General features: G+C 39.6%; 1 protein-coding gene across 4 annotated transcripts; it reads left to right on the forward strand.

The window, feature by feature from the left end:
• Positions 1 to 691: 691 nt before the first annotated feature.
• Positions 692 to 19,393, forward strand: SPATA5L1 (spermatogenesis associated 5 like 1). 4 transcript variants are annotated; one of them, XM_049613559.1, is made up of 8 exons: positions 694 to 1,931; positions 3,386 to 3,571; positions 8,497 to 8,655; positions 11,521 to 11,730; positions 12,246 to 12,470; positions 16,296 to 16,430; positions 17,344 to 17,469; positions 18,999 to 19,393. In XM_049613559.1, exons 1-8 carry the CDS (start codon positions 837 to 839, stop codon positions 19,164 to 19,166), a joined length of 2,304 nt encoding a protein of 767 aa, XP_049469516.1. In that variant the 5' UTR covers positions 694 to 836; the 3' UTR covers positions 19,167 to 19,393. The 4 variants fall into 4 exon arrangements, with proteins under 4 accessions (XP_049469519.1, XP_049469520.1, XP_049469516.1 ...); XM_049613560.1 differs by having other exon boundaries at positions 12,246 to 12,438; positions 16,300 to 16,430; XM_049613562.1 differs by lacking the exons at positions 17,344 to 17,469; positions 18,999 to 19,393 and having other exon boundaries at positions 692 to 1,931; positions 16,300 to 16,424.
• Positions 19,394 to 21,384: the final 1,991 nt, after the last annotated feature.

A 21,384-nucleotide genomic window follows, 5' to 3' on the forward strand; every position in this document is an offset into this window, starting at 1 on the left:
CAGAAGAGAGCCTGAGTGTCCTTGCCCCAAGTAGCTTTAATTCAAAATAATCAGTGTGCCATTGTGGTACAGTTTACCCAGCCTGCCCTTGCTCCCTACAGGAGTAAGGAATCTGAACAGAATGTATTTGTGTGCCACAAATAGGTTAGATGGCCTGGTTTTCCTTCTTTTCTCTCTCCTGGGGATTTAAAATGCTACCCTGTGCTTCTCTTTTGCAATCCTGGTGCTTTTCCGTAGGAGGGGCATGCCTGGATCTTCAGAACACGTTAGAATCCACATTCATCAGAGGTGCCAAGTTTTTCTCAGCTACTCTAAGTCACCTTAGATATTAGCACCAGAGCACTCCAAAATATTTTGCCCACCAGGACAGTTGAGGTTTTTTCACAAAATACAGCCTCTAAGATGATAGCCCAAAAGTACTGGTGGTGATGCTCGGCTCTGAGAGCCAGGGAGAGCATGCTATGCGGGGGACTCTCTAAGTCACCGGTGTGTATATGTGTATATATATATATATATATATATATATATATATATGCTTAATGGCCTACTGAAGCTAGCTTACGCAGCCTCCCAGACACCCATAACTAAAGCCTTTTCCTTAAAGTTCTGGAATGGGCCACTGAGTTTTGTTAAATTCAACACCACAACACCGACAGCCACAGCACAGTCTAAATTCCGATTGGCCCTTTCCGCTTCCGCTCAGGGACTGGCAACTGAGGGCCATCACTGACGCATGCGCGTCACCTGTTTCCGGCCGAAGAGCGGGGTGTTCCCGCTTTCCCAGGCCGGGTGGAATTCCTATCCCACTTTCCTCGGCTTGAGTTTCTCTGTGGGCAATGGCTCCGGACTCAGGTCCCCTTCCTGAAGAGCCGCTCTTAAAGGTGCTACCCTTAGACGCTAAGGACAGGGGCACTCAGCGCTGTCGCTTGGGCCCGGCCGCCCTCCGCGCCTTGGGCGCGCACTTGGGCTCGGCGGTGAAGATCTCTCTGCCTGACGGCGGCTCCTGCGTCTGCACCGCCTGGCTGCGGCGGGACGGAGCAGACGGCTTTGTGCAATTGGATCCGCAGTGCGCGAGCCCCGGGGCGGCCGTGGAGGCTTCAGTGTTCCGGGGGAATCTCCGCTTAAGCAGCCTCCGCCTGGTGTCCTGCCCGTCGCTGCGGCACCTCAGTGTGTGGCCGGTGTTGCGGGAGGGGGCGGGCGCTCCCGGTGCCTCGAATCCAGCCGCGGTGCTGGAGGTGGCGCAGGAGCTTCTCAGGAACCGACCTGTCTCCCGGGGCCACGTGGTGACCGCTCCGCCGGGCGCCCCGGGTCCTGTAGCCGCGCTGCACATCGTCAGCGGGGCGCCCAGCCCGGATCCGGCCGGGCTAGTCACTCCTCGCACCCGCATCAGTCTCAGCGGGGTGCCTCCGTCGGAAGCTGAGCCGCGGCCCGAGGTGCCCTTGGGGGGCCTTTCGGAGGCGGCCGACTCGCTGCGGGAGCTCCTCAGCCTGCCGCTCCGCTACCCTCGCACCTTGGCGGCCCTGGGGCTGGCAGTGCCTCGCGGGGTGCTCCTGGCGGGTCCCCCCGGAGTGGGCAAGACTCAGCTAGTGCGGGCGGTGGTCCGGGAAGCGGGCGCGGAGCTGCTGGCAGTGAGCGCCCCCGCGCTACAGGGCACCCGGCCCGGGGAGACCGAGGAGAACGTCAGGCAGGTGTTCCGGCGCGCGCGGGAGCTGGCCAGCTGCAGACCCACCCTCCTCTTCCTGGACGAGTTGGACGCCCTGTGTCCCCGGCGGGGCGGCCCACACCGAGCCCCCGAGAGCCGAGTGGTGGCCCAGGTGTTGACGCTGCTAGACGGCATCAGTGGGGACCGCGAGGTGGTGGTCGTGGCATCCACCAACCGGCCGGACGCTCTAGACCCAGCGCTGCGCAGACCGGGGAGATTTGACCGAGAGGTAAATAGGCGGGGCCAGTCAGACCTCTGTTCCTGGAACCTCGGCCTCTTCTGGCCTTGATTGGCTTCCCCTAGGCGATTGCCACTTAGGTTGGCAGTCGGTGAGGCTGGAGTGGGGCTTTGTGTGGTGCAGAGAACCTGTTCTCTGTCCTTGTGTGATCTGTGAGCCGGGACCTGTTTTTCCCGTGTCAAATTGAGAAGCAAGGTGGCCTTTAGGGATGAGTTTTGTTGTGCGGGTCCTGAAGATGAGTACCACCAGTAATGTTAATTTTTTAGGGAACTAGTTCAGCTATAAGTGTATTCAACTCTTATGGATTTGGAATGAGAATTAAAATTAGGATAGCTTCAAGAAATGAGTGTGTTGAAATAAAAAGGGAGAAGTCGGGGAAGAACTAAATCAAAGCAGGCATTAATTCTTCTGGACTTATTCATTCCTTGTCAGGACACCAGCATCCTGACCCACAAGTGAGAAATCACCCACAATTGCTCCCTGAGTTGCCAGAAAGATTGAGTACTCAAAAGCTGAACTATTTTACAAGCTTTAGTCTCAAATTGATTCCTGATTAAATAGTTTGAATAGTGGTTAATTTAAGTGATATTTGAACTTTGTGTTAGGAATCTAAAGAGACAGATGATAATTGCACACTTTTAGCTTAATCTGTGCAGAACTTGAGCACATTTGTTTCTTTTTTGCATCATCTGGTACTTGTCTCCTGAATAAAATCCGTAAGGGCAGGGACCTAGACTATCTGGTTTACTGTTGCACCCCTGGCTGGTAGAACTTGGGAAGTTGTAAAAAATAACAAAATGTTGTTAAATGACATACAGAGGGCCTCTGATTTTATGGTGGTGTGAATGCCATAGTCATTCAGTAGGAAACGTATTTTGAATTTTGATCTTTTGCCAGGCTAGCAATATACTGTAAAATGCTCTCTTGTGATGCTGGGCAGCCGCGAGATCATGAGGGTAAACAGCTGACACGTTGACAACCGTTTTGTACTCATCCAAACATTCTGTTTTTCACTTTCATACAGTATTCAATAAATTGTATGAGATACTCAAAACTTTATTGTAAAATAGGTTTTGTGCTAGATGATTTCGCCGAACCACTGGCTGATAATGTAAGTGCTCTGAGCATATTTAAGTAGGCTAGGCTAAGCTGTGATGTTCAGTACGTTAGGTATATTAAATGCATTATCCACTTACTGTAATTCCAACTTACGATGCATTTATTGGGATGTAACCCCATCTTAAGGTGAGGAAGATCTGTATGTAATTTTCATTGTGCAACTATCCAGCCAGTGTTACTCCTCTGGAAAATTAGGATTTTAATATATTCAGAATCTATGGCATCCTTAAGAGTACATAGTTGTAGTTCCAAATTTGCTCAGTAAGTATACACCTTTGAGAGGATATGTGTAAGCTTTAATTTCTCTTTTTTTGCTTTGCATATAGGTTGTCATTGGGACTCCCACACTTAAACAAAGAAAGGCAATACTCCAGGTGATTACCGCAAAGATGCCCATCTCCAGTCAAGTCGATTTGAGCCTCCTTGCAGAAATGACAGTTGGTTACGTTGGTGCGGACTTGACTGCACTTTGTAGAGAAGCTGCCCTGCACGCTCTCCTTCATAGTAAGAAGGTAGGAAGCACTGATTTATGACTGTGTATGTTGGCCTTTTCATTAATATAGCAAATTAATTTGGGATTAAACAAGTGGTAAGTACATTTTTTTGGAACTTTTGATACCTTCCACAGTTATTTCTTACCTGTATTTCTACATCTCCGCTCCATGGGAATAGCATAAGACTGAAGGTGGGGATAGAGGGCTGAGTCTTCCAGGTCTACCAGGACATTTTCCCTCATTGCCAAAGGAACCGCCTAGTGCAGAAGCCCAGAGCAGCTAGGGAAAAGATAGCGTGGCCCCCAGAAGAATCAAATGTATTTCTTTTTAATTTTTGGTTTTGTTTATTTTGAAGCAATTTCAGACTTAGAGAAAAGTTGCAAAAACAGTACAAACAATTTCTGTATGTGCTTTACCTGGATTCTCCAAATGTAGCATTTTTCCAGTTTTGCTTTATCCTTCTCTCTTCTGTGTTTTTATATGTATGTACGTACATATATATTTCTCTTCATATATATGTCATATATATGATATATATATGTCTAGTGTGTGTGTGAAACATTTGAGAATGTACTGCAGCCATGATGTCCCTTTAACCTTAAAATCTTAAGTATATATTTTCTAAAAACAAAGACTTGAACCACAGTATAATTATCAACATGAGGAAATTAACACTGACATGATACTTTTGTATAATCTCTGTAGACCTTATCCAAATTTGACTCTATCCTATTAATTTCCTTTCTAGCAGAAATTTAAAAAGGAAAAAAAATAGTAATCCAAGATTACACATTGCATTTAGTTATCCTGATTTCTTAATATTCTTTAACCTAGAACCATTTTTAGTCTTTTATGGCTAACTTATTAAGACTACAGGTTATTTTTTCTATAGAGTATTCCTTGATTTGGGTTTCACTGATGTTTCCTCATGATTGGATTCAGTTTTTGCATTTTTGGCAGAAGGGTCACAGAAATACTGTGTTCCCATTCCATCTGTTTTTTTCCTTATTAATAAATATTTTGTAGGGAAAATAAACTTTTCTTTTCTTTTTTTTTTTTTTTTGAAAGTAAACTTTTCTAACCCAGGAGAAGATTGGGCACCTGGAATTTTTCTCTAAACTTGTCTTTGACATTGAAATCTTTAATTCATGACTACTTTTCTTTAAAATATTTAAGATGTTAGCTTTAAATATAATAGTTTTCAACACTATGGATTGAAAAATCTCTTCACTTTGTATGTAATAAGTAGTCATTAATCCCTAAACCCCTTCAGAAAAAAATTAATTTCAGCACCCTGAGGATTCTAGGACAAAGTTTTCGATCTCTATTGTAACTATTATAACATTAAAATTGCCTTTAATCTTGTAATTTTTAAAAACCAGTTTTTAGTTTGTTTAAATTATAAAAGGATGATTTATCAGCCAAGGTTTGGAAAACCTTTTTACCTATATAATTTACATCCTTCCTCATTTCCATTTATTTTTACATGTACTCTGAAGGTGGGAAGGAGTTATGTGAACTTATAAGTTCTCTTCTTCTGGGTTTAGAACCAAAACTGCTTGAAGACTTAATGACACTTCTCATGCATAGAGGTGTGAGAATATATGCCTTTTGAAGGGAGCATGAGAGCACCAGGGTTTGGGAAGGGAGATTTACATTTAGGATTCCCTCTGCTTTGAAGTTCCACGTTTGACCTTAAACACCCTGGCTTAGGTGGACCAGCCAGCTGCTACTTCAGGAGGGGCCTTCCCAGGCATAGCTACCACAGGTGATGGCTGAGTTCATAAACAACCAGGGGAAGTGGAAGGAAGAAAGGCAAAAAGGAAGAAGGGACAGAGGCATCTGGGAAGGTACTGGCTTCACCTTTTTCTTCTTTACCCCTCTGGCAGCTGAGGGGCTACTGCTGCCTCCATCTATACCAGGACAGACAAGGGGTGCATTGAAGTTTGTTCAGCTTTTTGTGAAGTAATCCCATTAAAGGGTTTGAAATAGAGTTTAATATATACACACACAGGGGAAAGAATTTTATCTGCCTAAAAGGGTTATTAGGATCAAGTGAGATAATATACATATAAGTGATCTTAGTTAGTGTTACTTAAAAATTAGTTAGGGGGTGCCTGGGTGGCTTAGGTCATGATCTCACAGTTCATGGGTTTGAGCCCTATGTCGGGCTCTGTGCTGACAGCTCAGAGCCTGGAACCTGTTTCAGATTCTGTGTCTCCCTCTCTCTCTGCCCCTCCTCTGTTTGTGTTCTGTGTGTCTTTCTCTCTTTCAAAAATAAATTAACATTAAAAAAATAATTCAGGTACCCAATATCTAATACTCCTAGCCAATTAGGAAAAAAAACTATTAAAAAAATTATTTAATAGTTTTCTTTGTGAGAAATTAAACAAAATAAAAATATTATAAAGAAAGTAAAAATTGCATGAAATCTCACCTCCCAGAGATTCTAATTTTTAGGAACATTGTTGAGAATAGCTTTCTCTCTCTCTCTCTTTCTATATATGTATGTACTTATATAATCTTATATAAATGGGATAGAATAGTTTCTTGTTGAAAATGGGAATTTTTGGGGCGCCTGGGTGGCTCAGTCGGTTAAGCCTCCGACTTCAGCTCAGGTCATGATCTCGCGGTCCGTGGGTTCGAGCCCCGCGTCGGGCTCTGTGCTGACAGCTCAGAGCCTGGAGCCTGTTTCAGATTCTGGGTCTCCTTCTCTCTCTGACCCTCCCCCATTCATGCTCTGTCTCTCTCTGTCTCAGAAATAAATAAATGTTAAAAAAAAAATTTTAAAAAGAAAGAAAATGGGAATTTTTTGACAACTAAGTGTTCAGAATTTGATATGAGGGTAAATCTTAAATATAGTACAGATATTACAAATAGATATTATAAATATAAGCAGTTTTTAACTGTAACAAAAAATCTGTTTCACTAGAATGATCAAGGAAATTGCAAGAAAGATTCTCCACAATGTAATCTTAAAGTGAAGGTGGCCTTTCTAAGCATAACATAAAACCTAATGCCAAAAAGGAAATGGTTTACTAATTTGACGATTTGGGGATGGCAAAACAATATATAAACAAAGACAAGACAAAAGACAGACTGGGAAAAAATACTTTGGCCTATGACAAAAAGACCAATTACCTTGATATAGAAAGAATTCTCACAGATCAGTAAGACCAACAATCTAAGAGAAAATGGATAATAAAATATGAACAGGTAGGAGACAGTAAAAGGATTACAAGCAGCCAATAAACGTGAAAAATCCTCAACTTTACTTTCTTTAAAAATTAGTCTCTTTCAGTTATTTTTTAACTTTTTATTTTGAAATAATTAAAAACTTTAAGGAAAGTTGCAAAATAGAGAACTCCTGCTAAACCCTCCATCCAAATTCACCAATTTTTAACATTTTGCCAAATTAGCTTTATCATTCTCTCTCTCCTTCTCTGTCTCTAATTGTATATGTGTATACATATTACTTATTTTTTCTGAATCAATTGAGGATGGGTTGCATGCATCATATCCCATTAGTTATCTATTTCCTAAGAACAAGTATGTCTCTATACGTGACCACAATATGATTATGTATAATCATTATATTCATGAAATTTAACACGGATACAAAACGTTATCAAATCTACAGGCCATATTCTTATTTTGGTAGTTGTTTCAATCATCTTAGCATTTTTTCCCCTCCAGTACAGGATCTTGTTCAGGTTAACATATTGCATTTAGTTTTTAGTTTCTTTTAATCTCCAGTACTCCCTTAGCTTTTTTAAATGACACATTTTACATTGACATTTTAGGTCAGTGATTTTATAAAATGTTTTTCAATTTGGGTTTGTCTAATATTTGTTCATAGTCAGGTTCAGGTTATGCATGCCCATTTGGAATACTCCATAAGTGATAGTGTGTCCTTAGGGTAATACACATGAAGGCACAGGATGTCTGCGTGCCCCTCGTTGGTGATGTCTCTCATCGGTGATTGAGGTGATTAGCCAGTCCAAGTTTTGTCCAGTTTCTCCACTGTATAGTGGTGTGTTTCCCTTTGTAACTAATAAATCTGTGAAGAGACCCTTTGAGATCGTGCTCCTTGGCATACTTCCCTCCCCTTTTTTGTACCCATAGATGATTCTTGCCCCAATAGCCTTTACTTTAAATGGTTGCAAAATAGCTAACCTTCTAATTCCATCATTCCCTCTACCTCACTCTTGATTGAAGAAATTTAATGAACGCAATAGTGGTTACGATTTCCTCTATCACATTGGCAGAAATTTAAAAGTTTGGTGATCTACAGTGCTGGAGAGGTATGGGAAGAACAGCTTTATATTATTGGACAGCTTTGAGAGCAGTGTGATAATACCTGTCAAAATCATAAATGTGCATACTCTTAAATCCAGTAATTCTACTTGGAGGAAATTATATAAAATACTTGAACATGTGCACAAGCACTTTCAGCTGTAGCTTTGTTTTTAATAACAAAATACTGGAAACAACCTAACATTCAACAGAAAGATGCAGTTGAATTATGGTACACTCATACAATGGTGTCAGAAAGAGTGAGGTTGAACTATATTAATTGATAGAAAAGATTTCTAACATAAGTGGCACAAAAGTGTAGGTTAATTTGTACAGTGGGGTCCCATTTATATATCTGTTTGAAAAGATGTATGTGTCCTTACCGTCATAAAACATACTAGTGGCATACACAGAAAGTGGTTGACTTCCTCTAGAGATATAGTGGGGAGAGGTGGGAGAGGAGAGGAGACTGTTCATTTTTTTTGTATTGTGTGTGTAGGATTCTTTATAATGATAGCAAAATAGATTTATAAATCAAAAGAAGGTTTAAAAAAAAAAAAAAGAAGAAGAAGAAATTGTGCTCCTGTATCACAAAAAGGCCCTGTAATTTTTGGTCTGATTTTGCTTTTTGGGGCATATTTCTTCAGAACCAGGACAACCCGACTATCTATGAAGCAGACTTCCTTGAAGCTTTTAAAAAGATTCAACCCTCATCCTTTCGAAGTGTCATTGGACTGATGGACATCAAGCCTGTTGGCTGGGAGCAGATTGGTGGCCTCGAAGATGTAAAACTGAAGTTAAAACAGGTGATTGAGAGAGTTTGCTTGCGCCAGTAGAATGGTAGAGTTTAAGTGTAACACTTTTGTGATGAAGACAAACTGCACTTGCTGAAACTAATGCCATCCGAACATCTGAATCCAAGGGTTACTTCTCAGTCCTTGTTTAACTGGGCTTCTATAGGTGTCAGATACCATTCATCATATTTTCCTACCTCACCCTTCTCTTGTTTGTTGTTTTCTTTAAAGACTGTATAATCTAGAATGGAGTGAGCAGACTTTTTCTGTAGAGGGCCAGAGAGTAAACATTTCAGGTTTGGTGGGCCATACAGTCTTTATTGCAACCACTCAACTCGGTATTCATGGCATGAGAGCAGCCAAAGACAATATGTAATCACTACTTGCATTCTGATGGAACTTTTTTTATGGACACTGAAATCATAATTGTCACACGTCACAAAATATTCTTCTGATTTTCTTTTCAAGCATTTAAAAATGTAAGAGTGGTTCTTAGTTTGTGGGTGGTACAAACACAGATTTTTAGTTTACAGGCCCGAGTTTGCCCTGGGACTGATAAAAGCACAAAGTTATAATACACAGTATGGCCTGGGTGGCTACGGTTCTCACAGTGGATGCTAAGGAGCACAACTCTCCAGATCCTCTCACTGGCACTGCAGTTTCAGAAATTAATTTTGTTCATTTACCTTCAGGTGATCCTGCCATAAGGAACTAGATTTCTCTAACCCCATACAAAAGACTGATGTATAAATGTCACTACAATTTATTCATCATAACTAGAAGCTATGTCTACAGTGAACCGTAGAATCCTTGTGTCCGTGGATCAGTGCATTTATAACATTCCCTAATTTTTTACATGCATTGTCTCATTTAATCTTCACAAAGTGCGGGAGAGATCAGCCACACTTCCTGTTGCGAACACTATTTCTTTAGCTTTGAGATGTTAAGCTTTCTTGCCTTTCTGAACATTCCATTCCTTAATGTTGCCATAAGTGTTAGTACTCCAAGCTCCTAGGAATCCTCTTTTTGCATTCTGTGAGTCCATGATCTCAATATCCAGGGCTTTAGCTGTCCCCTGAAAACTGTTAACTCAAAAATCTTTATATCCAACACAGATAGTTCTTTCGATCATCAGAGCTACTTAGCTGTCTGCCTACCAGGTAACTTCCAGGAATCTCAAACTCAGGACATCCATAGCTCAGCTAATCAACCCACCCTACACACCTGGATTCTCTACCTCTGTGAATAAAGCCAGCAACCCATCTCCTAAGTCAGAAACCTGTCTTCTAAATGCAGGGGTCGTGCCATACGTGCACGTAAGTTCCCCTTTGGATTTAGAACATAGTCCCTGCAGGGGCGCCTGAGTGGCTCAGTCAGTTAAGCACCTGACTTCAGGCTCAGATCATGATCTCAGGATTCGCAAGTTCAAGCCCCGCATTGGGCTCTGGGCTGACAGCGTGGAGCCTGGAGCCTGGAGCCTCCTCAGGTTCTGTGCCTCCCTCTCTCTCTCTCTACCCCTCCCCAGCTCACATTCTGTCTCCTTCCTCTCTCAGAAATAAATAAAAACATTAAAAAAAAAAAAGAGAGAGAGAAACATGGTCCCTGCATAAAAGAGTTAATTTTATGTTTCAAATCTATCCCTTCCAGTGCCTGTGACACATCCAGCCTTACTATTTTTGTAGTCAGAATTATTGCAAGAGACTTCTAACTGGTCACCCTGCTTCTGTTTATTTCTTTACAGTCCATTCTCCATCCTGCTTCCTCAGTGCTGACTAAAACTTTCAAGGCTTAACACAATCTGACTCCTACTTCCACTTTCATTCCATTACTCCTTGCTTCCCCTATTCTCCTTTCTGTTACTACTTACTGTTGGGATGAATAAGAGTTTCAAGTGTCTCTGTGTGTATTGTTCCTTCGGTGGAATGCCCTTTTCTGGCCTCATTGTTAGTTTACAAGCCTGCCTCCCCAACTAAAATCTGAGTTCCCTTGCTACGGGGATCTTATCCTTTTTTAATAGAAAGACAATACATCAGTAGTTAAGAGTTTGCACTTCCTGATTTACATTGCCTGGTGGGGGGGTGGGGGAGGGGGACAGCCTTAGTTCTGCTGCCTCACTAGAAATAAGACCTGGGTGAATTACTTCACTGTTGTAAGTCTGAGCTTCTGCATCTATAAAAGTATGATGACAATAAAACCACATACTCAGAGGTAATGGGGACTTGTTTACTATTTAGTTAACATTTGTATAATGTTTACTTTGTGAAGGTGTCATTCTAGGTATGGGAATTTAAGTGGTAAACTTTATTTACATTCTAGCAGAGCAGAATGACAAACCCAACATGGAAAAATAATAATTTCAGATAGTGAATGAGTAAGTGCTCCCAAAGTAAAAGATGGGCAGTAGAATAGATTGGCGGGCGGGGATGGGGGTGGGGTCTGCTTTAATTAAAGTAGTTAGGGAAGACCTCTCCAAGGAAATGACATTTGAGCTGAGACTGAATGATGAGGGATAGTCACACAGATTTTGAAGGAGTGTTCAGGCAGAGAAAGAATAGCAAACAAAGGCTCTGAGATGGGAACAAACTGGGGTGTTTGGGAAACAGGCTGCATAAGGCCTTGTAATAGGAAGGAGTGGTAGGAAGGAGTTCAGATGTGGCTTTTATTCTAATTCTGATGGGAAGTCACCGTAGGATTTGAAGCAGGAAATGATGTGACCTGACTTAGGTTATAAGATCACTGGTTGCTATGTGGAGAGTAGACTGCATTTCCAGCTCATAACAGGTACCTGAGAATTGTTGAGTGAACACTTGAATTTACTGGATCATATGATGTTTTATCATTATACTAAAACAATTGTCTCTTTTTGTGTACTTACAGAGTATTGAGTGGCCTCTAAAATTCCCTCGGGAATTTGTCAGGATGGGCCTGACACAGCCAAAGGGAGTTCTCCTGTATGGTCCCCCTGGATGTGCTAAAACCACCCTGGTGAGGGCCCTGGCCACAAGCTGTCATTGCTCTTTTGTTTCAGTGAGTGGAGCTGATCTCTTTTCTCCTTTTGTTGGAGATTCAGAAAAAGTCTTGTCTCAGGTTTGTTTGTTTATTTTCTCCCATATAGTTAAGTGTCTTTTTGAATTTTCATGATATGCCCTAAGGATAAACCTTAGTTATTAAAAATATTACTGGCCTTTTTTTCAACTAGAAAAGTTATGTATATTTGTTTATAGAAAATTTAGGAAATATAGGAAAGTGTTAGGTAAGAAATCCTTTGTAATCTCTACCTACTGTTAACGTTTTGGTGAATTTCCTTTATTTTTTTGCTTTTGTTTTAAACTTGAGGGCAGATTATATCTTTATCACGATTTTCTAAAATCATCATTTTTAAAACTCCATAGTATTAAATGTTTTGAAAATATGATTTTTAACCTGTACATAATACTCCATTCTTTCTTGTTCTATTTATTCATTCCCCAATTCTTAAACATGTAGCATCTTCCTCTTCTTTTTACATTTTAAAAATTATAAGTAGTAATACATAAAGCATATACTCACTTGAATACTGAGTAATGTATAGCTTTTCAATAATTTTATTTTCCCAACAAAAGGTATTTCGACAAGCAAGAGCAAATACTCCAGCAATTGTGTTTTTGGATGAAATTGATTCAATCTTGGGCTCTCGATCCATCAGCAAAACAGAATGTAATGTTCAAGAGCGTGTTCTTTCTGTTCTCCTGAATGAATTAGATGGTGTAGGACTGAAGACTACAGAGAGAAGAGGAAGTAAATCAGATCAACAGGGTAAATACAAGGAGCTGAGAAAAAACGAAGAGGTATTTATTAGCCAGAATATACAAAACCCAGGCCAATATTAAATACAGTGCATATACACTAGCTTTCCCTATGTGGATTCATCTCATAGAAGGAATTATGTAATTTCAGTTTGGCTGGATGTTTACAGAGCTGCTAAAAATTGTGATTTGGCTAGAAAAGATGAGATAAATTTTATAAGTTATCTTAAATATATATGAATGTGAATTTTATTTTTCCTGAGATTTAGAAACCTAACGTTACATATTGCATAGAAAAGGAGTTTATTCTTATTTTTATATCCTGAAGAACCAGTGTTCATCCCTTTCTAAAAGTTTTTATATGAAACAAAACAAAACATTGTTATTACCAATGATCTTAGTAATTCACAACTTCCGATTTTCTTGAGGAATGGGTTTCCCTGCTTATAATGAAATTAAAATGACCTTCAGAAGCCCCTTCTTCCCTTTCTGAGTCTCTTCCTAGATAGAGTTTGATACCCTTAAATTACCCAACAGATCCGTTTTCTTTTATTCTTTCCTTGTTTTTACTTGTTTCCCAGTTGAAAAATCATTCCACCGGAGAGTCTTATAGCTCTTGAGAAATATATGACACTAGAATCTGAAGGGACCCATGAGATTTTCTAATCAAATTTTCTTGTAACACAGGAATTCCTTCTATAGCATCTGACAGGTGTTCACTCACCTCTGCTAAAATTTTGCAAATACAGGGAATTCACTACTTTGAGAGATCACATTAATGGTGAACTACTCTGATTATTCAGTTCAATTAAAAAGAAAAAAAATGTTTTAATTCCAGTGTAGTTAACATATAGTGTTATACTAGTTTCAGGTATACAATTTGGTGATTCAACAATTCCATGTATTACTCAGTGCTCATCATGATTACTCTTTAATCCCCATCACCTATTTCACCACCCACCCTGCCTCCTCCCCTCCCCTCTGTTTTCTATAGTTAAGAGTCTGTTTTTTGGTTTGTTTCTCTCTTTTTTTTTTACCTGTGTCCATTTGTTTTGTTTCTTAAATTCCACATATGAGTGAGATCATATGGTATTTGTCTTTCTCTGGCTTATTTCACTTAGCGTTATACTCTCTAGAGTCATTCATGTTGTTGCAAATGGCAGGACTTCATTCTTTTTTATGGCTGAATAATATTCCACTGTATATATACCATATCTTCTTTATCCATTCCTCTATCAGTGGATACTTGGGCAGCTTCTGTAATTTGGCTATTGTATGATACTACAGTAGGGGTGCCTGGGTGGCTCAGTAGGTTAAGTGTCCAACTTTTTTTTTTTTTTAATTTTTGTTAAGGTTTATTAATTTTTGAGAGAGAGAGAGAGAACATGTGCGCATGAGTGGGGGAGGGGCAGAGAGAGGGAGACACAGAATCTGAAGCAGGCTCCAGGCTCTGAGCTGTCAGCACAGAGCTCTGCGCAGGGCTCGAACTCACGGACCATGAGATCATGACCTGAGCCGAAGTCGGACGCTCAATCGACTGAGCCACCCAGGCACCCCAAGTGTCCAACTTTGGCTCAGGTCGTGATCTCATGGTTTGTGGGTTCCAGCCCAGTGTCGGGCTCTGTGCTGACAGCTCAGAGCCTAGAGCCTGCTTCAGATTCTGTGTCTCCTTCTCTCTCTGCTTCTTCTTCACTTGTGCTTTGTCTCTGAAAGCTTGTTTCCCTTGCCTCAGGAGACAAGAAAAATGTCGTTACAGCTGATGCAGAGAAATTACTGCCTGTGCTCTCTTTAAGGATTTTTATGGTTTCAGGTCTCACAATTAAGTCCTTAATTCATTTTGAGTGTATTTTTCTGTATGGTGTAAGAAAATAGTCCAGTTTCATTCTTTTGCATGTAGCTGTCCAGTTTTCCCAACACCATTTGTTGAAGAGACTGTCTTTTTCCCATTGCATATTCTTGCCTCCTTTGTTGAGGCAAAGGCACCATGTAATTGTGAATTTGTTTCTGGGCTTTCTATTCTGTTTTATTGATCTATGTGTCTATTTTTGTGCCAATACCATCAGTACCATACTGTTTAGATTACTACAGCTTTGTAGTGTAACTTGAAATCTGGAATTATGATGCTTCCATCTTTGTTTTTCTTTTTCAAGGTTACTTTGGGGTCTTTTGTAGTTCCATACAAATTTTAACATTCTTGTTCTAGTTCTATGGCAAGTGCTGTTGGTATTTTGATAGAGATTGCATTAAATCTGCAGATTGCTGGGTAGTATAGACATTTTAACAATGTTTGTTCTTCCAATCCATGAGCATGGGATGTCTTTTCATTCTTCAATTTCTTTCATCAGTGTTTTATAATTTTCAGAGTACACAGGGCTTTCACCTCCTTCGTTAAGTTTAATTCCTCGGTATTTTATTATTTTTGCTGCAGTTGTAAATGGGATTGTTTTTTAAATTTCTCTTTCTGCTGTTTCATTATTAGTGTATAGAAATGCAATGGATTTCTGTACATTGAGTATCCTGCAACCTTACTGCATTCATTTATCAGTTCTAGCAGTCTTTCGGCGGAGTCTTTTGGATTTTCTTAATATAGTATCATGTCATCTGCAAATAGTGAAAGTTTTACTTCCTCCTTGCCATTTTTGGTGCCTTTGTTTCTTTTTGTTGTCTGATTGCTGTGGTTAGGACTTTTAGTCCAGTGTTGAATAAAAGTAGTTGAGAGTGGACATCTGTGTCCTGTTCTTGAGACCTTAGGGGAAAGCTCTCAGTTTTTTTTTATCACTGAGTATGATGTTAGCTGTGGGTTTTTCATATATGGACTTTATTATGTTGGGGTGTGTTCCCTCTAAACCTATTTTGTTGAGGGTTTTTATCATGAATGGATGTTGTACTTTGTCAGTTGCTTTTTGTGCATCTATTGAGAGGATCATATGGTTCTTGTCCTTTCTCTATTGATGTATCACATTGATTGATCTGAGAATATTGAACCACCCTTGCATCCCAGGAATAAATCCCACTTGATCGTAGTGAATGATTTTTTTTAATATATTGTTGGATTCAGTTTGCTAATATTTTGTTGAGGATTTTTGCATTCATGTACATCAGAGATACTGGCCTTTAGTTCTCTTTTATTGTGGTATCTTTATCTGGTTTTGGTATCAGGGTAATGCTGGCCTCAAAGAATGAATTTGGAAGTTTTCCTTCTTCTTCTATTTTATGGAATAGTTTGAGAAGAACAGGTATTAACTCTTCTTTAAATGTTTGGTAGAATTCCCCTTTGAAGCCATCAGGTCCTGGACTTTTTGAACTCTCAACAAACAATTTTGAATGCTTAGCATTCAATTTGAATGCAAGGCCTTGCCCTGACTGCTTTTCGGTATTTCTTACCTTCATCTAGGATTTACCCATCTGCAGCTTATGTTGTCATATTTCTGCCTCTGGAAAGAAAAATAAATAAAAAGTAAAGTAAATCTCCATCTTCCAGGACATTAGAGCCAGGGTGTTTCATAGCCATACATCTCTACCTGTTAGTCATATGCTTTGTCTTTTCAAGTCATCTACCAATCATTCACTGGGGCTCAGGTACATTCAGTAGGTGTTCTCTGCTGTGGTGTAGGCTTTCCATTGGTTCTCACATGGAGAGATGTCCCCCAGGATTGGCCAGTTCTTTCACCACACACAGAAGGTAGTTCTTTGGTTAATAATTTGTATTTGCATACCTTGAGATCAAGAAGGGGGTATAAGCGTTCCCGTCCCAAGAAAAGGATATGCTTATTTAAAAATAAATGGACCCTTCTTATCTATATTTCTTAAAAATGTAATAACGAACAACTTATTGACATTACTTTTGTGTTGTGTATTTTCCCTCAGTTAGAGTTGCAAGAAGTTTTTAATAGAAATGTCATGATTGTTGCTGCAACAAATAGACCTGATGTATTAGATGATGCCTTATTACGACCTGGAAGATTAGATAAGATTATTTATATTCCACCTCCAGATGAAGAGGTAATTGTACATGTTTTACTCTATGTTAGGATTCTTAATACATCAGTGTTGGAGCTGTAAGGAGCCTGGCAGCATTGAATCCCAAACTGGATATATATGTACCTGGTGTGTGTCTTACACTGGGCTCTGCATTCTTCCTCGCCTGGTGGCCCTTCATAAAGTCATAATTTTGATCTGCTTTTGCTGGATACTCTGGGCATATTTTCAGAGAAACATAAGCCTAAAAGTTAAAAGTAGTTGCCTTATTTCATTATTGTGGCAGACTCAAAATATCAAGCTTATTAGGTATACTCAACATTATTTTACAACTAGAATGGAGGAATCCTAAAATGTCTGGAGAATATTTGTATCTGTATCCTTATTTTACAGTGGGAAAATCTGCCATTAGAGTGATTACACAATGTATCCATAGTCAAAGAATCAGTAAATCTTTTGCCCTTAACATCCACAGCCACCGATAGGGAGAGACTAATGACAAAGAATGAATTTTTTCCTCCCTTCCTAAAAAAAAAAAATAAATAAATATTTAAATATCTGTTTATTTTTAAATTATGTCTGGATAAGTCATGTGTTTCCTTCTTAATCCATGTCTGATAACACTATTTGTACCCAAAAGAGGGGATTCATCATGTCTCTTAAAGAAATATATCTACAATCAGCTATTTTAAAAATGATTATAAAAGTATTAGAAATTTTTCATGTCATTATTTTTACCACTGTCATATGAGCCATTGATGAGGTACTCTTTCTTATCTCTTCAGAAGTGATTCTTTCTTATTGTTTAATCATTAAAATATACATAACACTTTCTCTGTAGTATGACAGGAAACACTCCCTTGAAATATTTTAATCTAGCTTTGTGTCACACATAAATGTTATGATTATAAACATATTACTTTTAATTTTGTTCCAGGGCAGGCTTTCTATTTTGAAAGTCTATACCAAAAACATGCCAATGGGACCCGATGTTTCCTTAGAAAACCTAGCAGCAGAAACCTGTTTTTTCTCTGGTGCTGATCTTGGAAACCTTTGCAAAGAAGTAAGTTAATTAGTGAAGGAACATATGGTTGAGAACATTTCTTCATTTATTCAGATCTTCATTCACTTGGTAGCATTTACTGAAAGACTGCTATGTGGTGGGCACTGTGGAAGGTGAAACAGATGTGGCCACTGCCCTTCCCTTCCAGAGCTTACAGGTGCATGGCGAGTTGCAGAGAGGCAAATTGTAGTACTCAGTTGGCAACTGCAAATATGTGGTGAATCAGGAAGTTCAGGGTGTTGTGGGACTGAACCAGACTTGGGGGCATCAGAGAAGGCTCTCTTGTGTAAACTGAGATTGGAAGGATGGTGAGACCATTGACCAGGCTAAGGGAGGGGAGAAAATGTGCGGACGACTGGAGTAAGAGATAACATGCCTTTATTGAGGAGATGGACAATGGCCAGATCACACAGGTCCTTGTAAGCCACTTTAAGGGATTTAGACTTTATTTTGAGAGCAAAAGAAGCCATCGTAGGTGTTTCCTTTTCCATAACCTTTTATTAAATATACTGTTCAGGAAAATGCACAGACCATAAGGATATGGTTCACTGAATTAACATAAAATGAACACACTGTGTAACTACCAAGAAAGAGAACATTATCCATACCCCAGAAGCTTCGCTTGGGGCTTTCTCAATCTCTCTCCCAAAAGGGAATTACTCTTCTGACTTCCAGCACTGGAGATTAGTCTGCATATTTTTGAACTTTATAAAAATAGGACCATACTGTACACTTTTATGTCTGCTTCTTTAACTCAGGATTATGTTTGTGAAATTCATCTGTGATTTTGTGCATAACAGTAGTTTGTGCATGCCCATCACTTTATGGTTTATGAATATACTGTGTTCATTCTTTTGAATGTTTGGGTTACGACTTTTTTTTATAAATTGTGCTGCTATGAACAATCTTGTGTATGTGTCTATATATACTTATAGAGAGAATTGCTGTGTTATAGAGTATGTGTTTGACCTTTTCCTTTATGATCAGTGCTGTGTCCTATTTAAAAACTCCTACTCTGGGGTACCTGGGTGGCTCAATCAGTTAAACATCTGACTCTTGATTTTGGCTCAGGTCATGATCTCGTGGTTCGTGAGTTTGAGCCCCGCATCAGCTCTGCACTGACAGTGTGGAGCCTGCTTGGGATTCTCTGTCTCCCTCTCTCTCCCTACCCCACTCATGTGCACATACTGTCTCTCAAAATAAATAAACTTTAAAAAAAAAAAACAAACTACTCTGAGGTCAGGGAGATAGTCTCTCATCTGTAAATATTTTTATGGGCTCATAGTGTATATATTATTATTACAACTTGCATTTTCTTTTTTCCCATTTAAGGCTAGAGTTTAATGTAGAAGAAATGATGATCTATTGAGACAACTTTTAAACACCGTATTTAACTTTTTAATATTTGGTCATGAGTATTGGAATTCTGAGAAGTGGGACTGAGGTTTTTACACTTAGGTTTTGAAGTATTGCCATAAATTGTAAAAAATGAAGCACATTAATTACTTCCTATTGTTTGTCTCTTATAGGCTGCCTTGCTGGCTCTGCAAGAAAATGGACTAGACGCAACCACAGTGAAACAAGAGCACTTTCTGAAATCACTGAAGTCTATAAAACCGTCCTTAAGTCACGCGGACTTGACTTTATATGAAAACTTATTTCAGGAACAAGGATTATCTAACTTAGAGGATTTTTAAAAATTACGTTACATCCCTGCTCAAGGATTAATTGGACTGTGAACTTGCTCTATGATTTGCAACTTCGCATTTTTAGAGTTTGTGTGTATCATTTCCTGTAAATAAAAGGGATAAGCACCTGATAAACTAAAGTTCATCTTATTTCTAAAAAGTATATGAAAATACCATAATTTGGGAAGAGAGTATATGTGTGTTGATTTTTGTAATGGGGATGGTGGTTGCTTTTGTTTGTTTGGGGTTGGTTTTTTTTTTTTTTAAGTTTTATTTATTTTTGAGAGAGAGAGAGAGTGAGTGAGCAGGGGAGGCGTAAAGAGAAAGGAAGACCGAGGATCCCAAGCAGGCTCCATCTGCCAGTGCAGAGCCCAACCTAGGGCTCAAACTCACAAACACTTAGATCGTGACCTAAGCCAAAATCAGGAGTCAGATCTCAACCAACTGAGCCACCCAAGCACCCCGGGTTGGTTGCTTATAGGAAAGTTGCAAGAATTGTACCAAGAACTCTTATGTTCTCTTAAACCAGATTCACCAATTTTTAACATTTTGCCGTATTTACTTTCTCCTTTTTTATATATACATAAACACAGTATTTTTCAGAACTATTTAAGAATAGATTTCATGTATCATGCCCCTTTACCCCTTGATACTTCAGTGTACATTTTTTAGGATTTTATTTTTAAGTAATCTCTACACCCAACATGGGGCTCGAACTCAAAGCCCTGAGATTGAGTCTCATGCTCCACCAACGGAGCTAGCCAGGCGCCCCTTCAGTGGATATTTCTTACAAATGTGATTATTTATTATGTAACCATGGTGTATTTATCAAGCTCAGGAAATTTAACATGGATACAATATTTTAATCTCATAAATTTCATCTATGGTCTCCACAGTAATGTTTTTCTAGTTACAGGATCCAGTCTCAGATCATACATTGCATTTAGTTATCATGTATCTTTAACCTCTTTAGATTTGTAACAGTTCCTCAGTCTTTCTAGACCTTGACATTTTTTAAGGAGTACAGACTAACTACTTAATAGAACCACTGGCTTCTGATTTGTGTTTGCCTGCTTTTGCATCTAGATTCAGGCTATGCATCACCAGTGGTGCACTGCATAAGTGTTGTGTTCTCAGAGATCACAGCTGGAGGCACGTGAGTCTACTCATATTGGTGGTGTTGATTTTGATCACTTGTTCACAGGATTGTCCAATTTCTCCACGTACAGCTGTAATTTTCCTTTTGCAATCCTAAACAATTTTTAAGGAGCTAGTGATATGTATGTTTTTATTTCCTTTTACTACAAAAGTAATAGAATGTTAGAAAATACAGATAAACACAAAGAAAATACTTGGATATTTAACCTTTTAGCCCCTTATGCCTGTGTAGATCTTTTTTTTAAAACCAAAAATGCATGGTATAGCTCTTGTTTTTCTCACCTAACAGTGTCTGTCTGGTAAGCATCTTACTGAGCCTTTCTTCACCAAGGAGGTGCCATACGAGATGCTGGAGTGTAAACGGATGAGATGGACATGCCGCTGTAGCCAGCTGTGAGCACAGACCTCAGACAAACCATGCAGTGAATTAAGCACAATGAAGACGTGCTTCAAAACAAGTGTAGGGTACTGGAGAGCATAGTGCGTGACACATGCGAGTTATAAATGTCGGGAAGTTTCCTATTTTTTTTTTTTTTTTAATTTTTAATGTGTATTTATTTTGAGAGAGAGGGAAAGAGCATGAGCAGGGGAGGGGCAGAGAGAAGAGAGAAAGAATCCCAGGCAGGCTCCGTGCTTGGGGTTTGAACTACGAACCAGGAGATGATGTGCTGAACTGAAATTGAGAGTCGACACTTAACCGACTGAGCCACCCAGGTGCCCCTGTTTTGTTTTGTTTTGTTTTAATGTTAAGTTATTTTTGAGAGAGAGAGGGAGGGAGATGGGATCCGAAGCAAGCTCAGAGCTGTCAGCACAGAGCCTGATGCGAGGGCTTGAACTCACAAACCATGAGTTCATGACCCAAGCCACAGTCAGCCGTCCAACCAACTGAGCCACCCAAGTGCCCTGAAAGTTTCCTATTTCTGACTGGAACCAGGTCTGTTGATTAAGCAAAACCTCACTACTTGGGAATAATTAAAAGACCGGTCTTATTTATAGGCATAAAATAGAATGCAATTAAAATTATTCTAACAAACTGACCCCTTTTGAATAGTAGGGAAGACACCCAGAA

This window comes from Panthera uncia, assembly GCF_023721935.1.
Source record: "Panthera uncia isolate 11264 chromosome B3 unlocalized genomic scaffold, Puncia_PCG_1.0 HiC_scaffold_1, whole genome shotgun sequence".
NCBI classification, from domain to species: Eukaryota; Metazoa; Chordata; class Mammalia; order Carnivora; family Felidae; genus Panthera; species Panthera uncia.

Bases quoted from the DNA above. Each gene is read 5' to 3' on its own strand.
- SPATA5L1 (XM_049613559.1), top strand. From the start codon at position 837: ATGGCTCCGGACTCAGGTCCCCTTCCTGAAGAGCCGCTCTTAAAGGTG. The intron at 1,932-3,385 runs GTAAATAGGCGG...CTTTGCATATAG, and splicing joins CGGGGAGATTTGACCGAGAG to GTTGTCATTGGGACTCCCAC. The intron at 16,431-17,343 runs GTAATTGTACAT...ATTTTGTTCCAG, and splicing joins TTCCACCTCCAGATGAAGAG to GGCAGGCTTTCTATTTTGAA.